Source organism: Telmatherina bonti, assembly GCF_933228915.1.
Source record: "Telmatherina bonti genome assembly, chromosome: 15".
Classification (NCBI taxonomy): domain Eukaryota; kingdom Metazoa; phylum Chordata; class Actinopteri; order Atheriniformes; family Telmatherinidae; genus Telmatherina; species Telmatherina bonti.
Window position 1 is genome coordinate 16,905,967 of NC_136613.1, and position 5,760 is coordinate 16,911,726.

General features: G+C 39.5%; 1 protein-coding gene across 1 annotated transcript; it reads right to left on the bottom strand.

The window, feature by feature from the left end:
- Positions 1 to 666: 666 nt before the first annotated feature.
- tnfsf13b (TNF superfamily member 13b) lies at positions 667 to 3,308 on the bottom strand (the record flags this gene model as incomplete). Its single annotated transcript, XM_079254058.1, has 6 exons — positions 2,986 to 3,308; positions 2,780 to 2,894; positions 1,737 to 1,793; positions 1,379 to 1,503; positions 973 to 1,123; positions 667 to 779 (listed from the first exon to the last, which is right to left on the bottom strand). Exons 1-6 carry the CDS (start codon positions 3,205 to 3,207, stop codon positions 667 to 669), a joined length of 783 nt encoding a protein of 260 aa, XP_079110184.1. The 5' UTR covers positions 3,208 to 3,308.
- Between the last annotated feature and the right edge of the window lie 2,452 nt (positions 3,309 to 5,760).

A 5,760-nucleotide genomic window follows, 5' to 3' on the forward strand; every position in this document is an offset into this window, starting at 1 on the left:
ATGACAGTCATTGATCATGTTGTTTTGAAGTGCTGACATTACCTGCTTACAGTTTTGCTGGTAGCTAAAAATATACTCTCATGCTTTATTTTTACTGTTCCTGTTCAGCTTTAGCACGAGGTGTCTGTCTGCTTTCCATCTTGTGGCCAACAGTAAGAGATCTACACCCAAAATCTGTTTTGCAGTTTTACTTTATTGCAACTGAATTTTTGCATCATTAGATAAAATTAGCTCAAATAAAGATGCAGCGTGAGACAGACTATTACTGTGGATACAGCACTGCTGTTACAGAATATGAGAGTACATTTGTGATTCATACAGCGTAAGAGATTTAACATAAATAACAAGTCTGTTTGAAGCTGGGCATTGCCATGTTTGTGACTATTTGAAGGAAACATGGATGATTCTGATGGTTTAAGCAATATTTTTTTCTTCATGAGTTTTATATATGAACATAATAAAGCTGTAGTCCCTTATTTCTCTTCATGTCTTGTCAGGCTATGCAGTCTGTCTTTCAGCCACTCGAGGAATGGCTGCTTCCTGTATTTTTCTCACACCAAAAGTCATGCAAGGTCATCAGAACTTCTGTGCTCCTCCCTCCCCTCCAGCTGTGGAACCTCTTTCCTGCAACGACAATCCCTTTGCTGCAGTGCTTGATGACACACTTTAAGCCAGTTTTAAAGCACCCAGAAAGGTGGAATCTCCGTCCAGGGACACTTTGGCCAAAGACCGGGGGATGAGCAGCTCCAAGTAATCTCCCACCTCCAGCTTCACAACACCTGGGGAATTGAAACGCTCACATAAGGAAGGCTATAAAGCTCAAAAATCCAGCCATGAAAATAATTTACCCTTACCCAAATATTGACACACACACACAAACACACACACACACATGCTGAAGAGCCTGACCTCAGTCATAGCCACTGTTTAGACAGGTTGTGATTACTGGACATATAGGGTAGCAAGGTTCACCTCCTGTGTAGCAGGTGTTAAATGAATACTCGGGATCCATGCTCTGGATGCAGCGGAACAGGTGTACACACCGATCTTCATTTCCAACAACATGCCTCTTCCATCGGATCACCACATGACCCATTGCAAAGACACTATCCAAGTAGAAAACCTGCATGCATCAGAACATCCATTAAAAACGGCTGGTATAGGTGGTAGAGCTTTTACTACTTCATTCAAAATTTGCATTTTGGCTTCTTTATCTGACCTTTCTCCAAGGTCTGTTAACTAACCGCATGCTTAAACGGTGCACACCCCTTTTTTTTTCCTGCACTGTGTGTGGAGAGGAAATAAATCTGGAGATTTGCAAACAGAGTAGCAGCAACCCCCTGTGGAAGAGCAGTAAAATAACAGCAAAGCAACTTGCCTGACTGTACACAAAGTAGAAGCCCTCTTCTCGGACTATGATGCGGTCATCGACTGCCTCCAGAGCAGAGCCTCTTCTCAGCCCAGCCTGCCAAGGGATGCCTGTATACAGGCTTGAGGAAAGTTCTGATTGAAGATATAACATCATATTAGAAATCATTCAAAAACACTTAGAGCAAACATACAAACATGTTTCTACAAATTTCAATGGAAAAATGAAAAAAATTGCATTTGTAATCCCAGGAATTCTGAACATAAGCTAAAAGGAAAGAGGCATGGCAGATGAGCACTGTATGAAACCAAAATAAAAAGTAAAAAAACAAAACAACCTAACTTTGCAGTAATGTCAGACACTGTACCTTTACTGAAGGGTTTCCTGCTATTGTTTGCCAAAAGTTGCAGGAAGGACTGGGAAACTGTGAAAAAAAAAACAGAATTAGGTTTCAGTGCTCATATTGTTTGGGTACATAAGTATCCGACCTTAATACTCTGTGCCCCAGATACTCATTATGCACATTCCTGAAGCTGTCGCTGCCCTGCAGCACCACAAGGTTTTTCAGCTCCGGCATTCATATGGCAGCCTTAAAGGCATACCAGCAACTGGATGTCAACATACTGGCCATTTTGCATCTTGGCTGTGGCTTATTCAACAAAGAAATGCTACAGACAATTATCAGAGGAAGTAAGAAAAAAAAGAGGAAAAGTGACAGAGCAAGACATAAAACAAGAATAATTGTGGACTGACTTTTACTGTCTGAGGAGAGCTCAGAAAAGAGACAGGATGCAAGATAGATGCTCAATTAGCTGTTCTCAAGGGTTGCTGAAATACAAAAGCTGCCAAATTTTAGTAGTACTACTTTAAAAGTTAAAGAGGCTGTTTGATCCCTCTGACAGATAAATAAAGCATGTACATTTGTTAATATGGAAAATCTGATCAGTGTAAACAGCATGATCCTATTGTAGCCATGTCACTATTAGTTTAAGCAGCAACACTGAAGATACCAGTGAATAAAGCTGCACATTTTTCTTTTTCCTGGACATTTTTAGTAAGACAATAAAAAAGAAAGAAAAGGATCGGTTTGATTCCCAAAGATGTCTGACTTTGTGACGTCTGATGTCTGACACGAGACACAATGTAACAGAAATGAAGAAATACTCCTTTAAATACAAGTTCAGTGAATTTGTTCTGCCTTCCAGGGGTTGAAATGAATGTATTTAGCTACTTTGTAACACTAAAGCAAAGTTCAGTTCAGATCAGGAGACAGGATGCCCCTTCATTAAGCGGCACCTGAGGGAGAAAATCTGCAAACGTTCAGTAGAGGCTCTTATAGTGAATCCATACATTTATAGTGTACAAAAATGTTTGTCTGTAAAAACTGACCTTCGTTTTCCTCTGCCTTACCTAACATCGATGTTTCAGGTGTCATTCTCTTCATCCTCCTCAGGGTAAAGCCATGTACACTTCCAGGTTGGTTCAGAGGCTCCTGGCTGTTTCTGTTGCTGATGATATATTCAGTCTGCACAGACAAAAACAATTCAATACATTAACTTGCCAGTCTTGCAGAGTATTTGTTTATTCTGCATCCCTTACAGTTACCGTCTCCTCACCTGACCACCGTGTCCGACCTCCTGCCCTTCTTCTCTTCTGCGGATGATGTCTGATTTGAGTCCCTCTACTTCAGCTCTCAGGGCCACCAGCTGATAGAGGGATAAAGCCGAAAGACTGGAAGAGGTGACAGCAGCTAGTGTCAGTAAGAACACTGGCCAGGACTGCCTTCCTCCACCTGCACCTTGTCCGGTTCCTGGCTCCATATCTGCAAAAGCTGCCATTGCAGAGTAACATTAAACCTCCTGGGAGCTCACAGCTGGTGGCATGACCAGTTCTGCACCTGAACTCAGCTGCTTCTCTTCTGACACGCCGTGGGAGAATCTTTTCCTGCTAGTTCTCTCAAGTCTCTCTGTAGCTTAATTTCTTTCTTCCAAGAAAAACCAACTTCCTTAACTCTCGTTTCTGTCATTCAGTCGCCTGATCCAGCTTAGTCTGAGGGACAGCGCAGTGCAAATACAGTACAAACAAGGGCAAAACAGCTTCCCCTCTGCTGTTCCGCTCGTCTAACCACACTTACAGCTTCCTGCCTGACCAGCAGCCTAAGCAAGCCGGCTCTCTTCAACTTGACCAAATACACCTCAACTTCTCCAAATTCTAACAAACTATACATGAGCACCAGCAAGGTTGAGAAACAAGTCTGTGGAATAGGTAAATTCATTTTAAATGAAGTGGAGAGACAAATATAGCTTATGACGCCTTACATCTGAATTTGACACCGACTACAAAAAAAAAGGAAGTGCAAAAATTCTTTCAACTGAGCAGCAACAAGCAACATAACAGGACAAAACAAAGTTTAATTCCCAGAATAAAAAACATGAAGTGATGCCAGATCACCCGAACTGTTTTGAGCTGCTACACTGGCAGGAATTAGTTGCTCATAAGTAAAAAGATAGCCGTAAACCATGAAAGGAAAAGACGTTTTGATGTATCAATTTATTGCATGTTACAGTACAGAAAATAGAAAGTGAAAATGTGTGCTTACAAAAGAAGTTTACAGGGTGTTGAAATAGAAAAGAAGCAATTTAAAGATGGAAAGAAAAAGAAGTGGAGCGATTCATACAGATGATAAAAATGTCTCATTCAGATGTCTTTTGAGCAGATCTTCAATCAATATTTCCTCAAAGTTCAGTCTCAATTGAATTGGGTATGAAGAATTTCAACACTGCAGGTTCATTAGAGAAGTGTGTTGAGACTCCAGATGATCACATGCTCACTTGCAAAAGCAACTTGTAAATCCTAAATTATGCCAAGTTGTCATTGCAATCTCTTCACAGAAACAGAAACATTTACAAATATGTTCAACAGCGCGTTTGCACAAATGCAAACACGTTTATAGAATAAAAATGAAAAATAAACATTCAGCTTGATTTACCAAGTGATGCGTTCGATGTTAAAATCATGTTTACTTAATTAATTCTCAATAAATTTGTTTTGGGACAGCAGACAAGGCAGTTACCCAAATAAAAAAACTACAAGTTTTTATATATCATATAAACAAATGACGCAATTCTGATTCATAGCAGAGGTGTAGAAAGCAATCTGCTAGAAGAAACAAGTGTGTATTCACATGGATGAATTCAGACTGAACTCTGTGAAGTAACTCAGCATATGGATTTCATATATTACAAACAATGTTTAAAATTGTTGAGTGCGAGCAGAGGTTAAAAATCTCACAAAAAAATACTAGTGATTCACAATCTTTTAGAAAGCATGTTCATGTTAGACCCCCACTTACATTCATTGTGACCTTTAGACAGTTCTTAAGTTTTACTTACAACAACAGCACACACACACACACACACACACGGTCTTTTGATTCTGTCAGCCCATTTGTTTTTTGTTTTTTTTAATTCAATATGGCTAAGGAGATTTTTTAAAATATATCCGAATGGCTTTCAAACCACTGCTGTGCAGTGCTGCATTTAGAAAGCTGGAGCAGATAATAGTGTTTTAATTGTCAGGCTCTGCTCCAACCCATGGAAGACATGCACAAAGCTTAATTAGTTCATTAAAAGCCCTCCAACAGAGTAAAGCCATTTTGCCACAGCAGCAAGGGGACACAGAATCATCCAATTAACAATGACAAGGGCGATGATAAAAGCTAGTAAATAATCACATTTGAATAAAAATCCCCCCTTCAATTCAAGTTCCGGACAGGTCAATTTAGTCTTTTTTAAGTTAACATAATACAATACTCACACTGGCATACACCGTATATGCAGGTTAGAAAACAAAACAAGAAACTGGTCTGTGTAACATTGCACTGATCATTAGAAAATCCCCTCTACCTTCTTTTATTTTTCTTTTCTGGGGGTGGGGGGTGGGGGTCTGATGAATAATTTATATAAAGTTCAGTTCAATTCTGGGTCTGGAATTTGTCAGATTGCACTTCCTTGTTTTTGCTGCGCAGGAATAGCAACAACTTATGAGATAACATCTTAACCACATCTGCCTCAGTACTGACGAGCCATTTAATCAATAAATGCACCTTAGAAATATTTTTTGTACACAATTTAACCATTTCTTTTTCTTCTGATCATGTTTAATTGATTTATTCAATGGCTTTGTCTCTAAATTATTAGTAGGGCCTAGAAGATTACATCTCTTTCAGTCAACATACTGGCACTAAGCCAGACTTTAATAAACCCTAACTTGTGTATGAATAAGAAGCCAAACTTTAGACACCAGTTTTTATCACAACTGAAACCCGTTTCATAAACCATCCCATGTGCTAGTTTTATTTCAGCAAGACGCAGCACCAGAAAAAACAGACG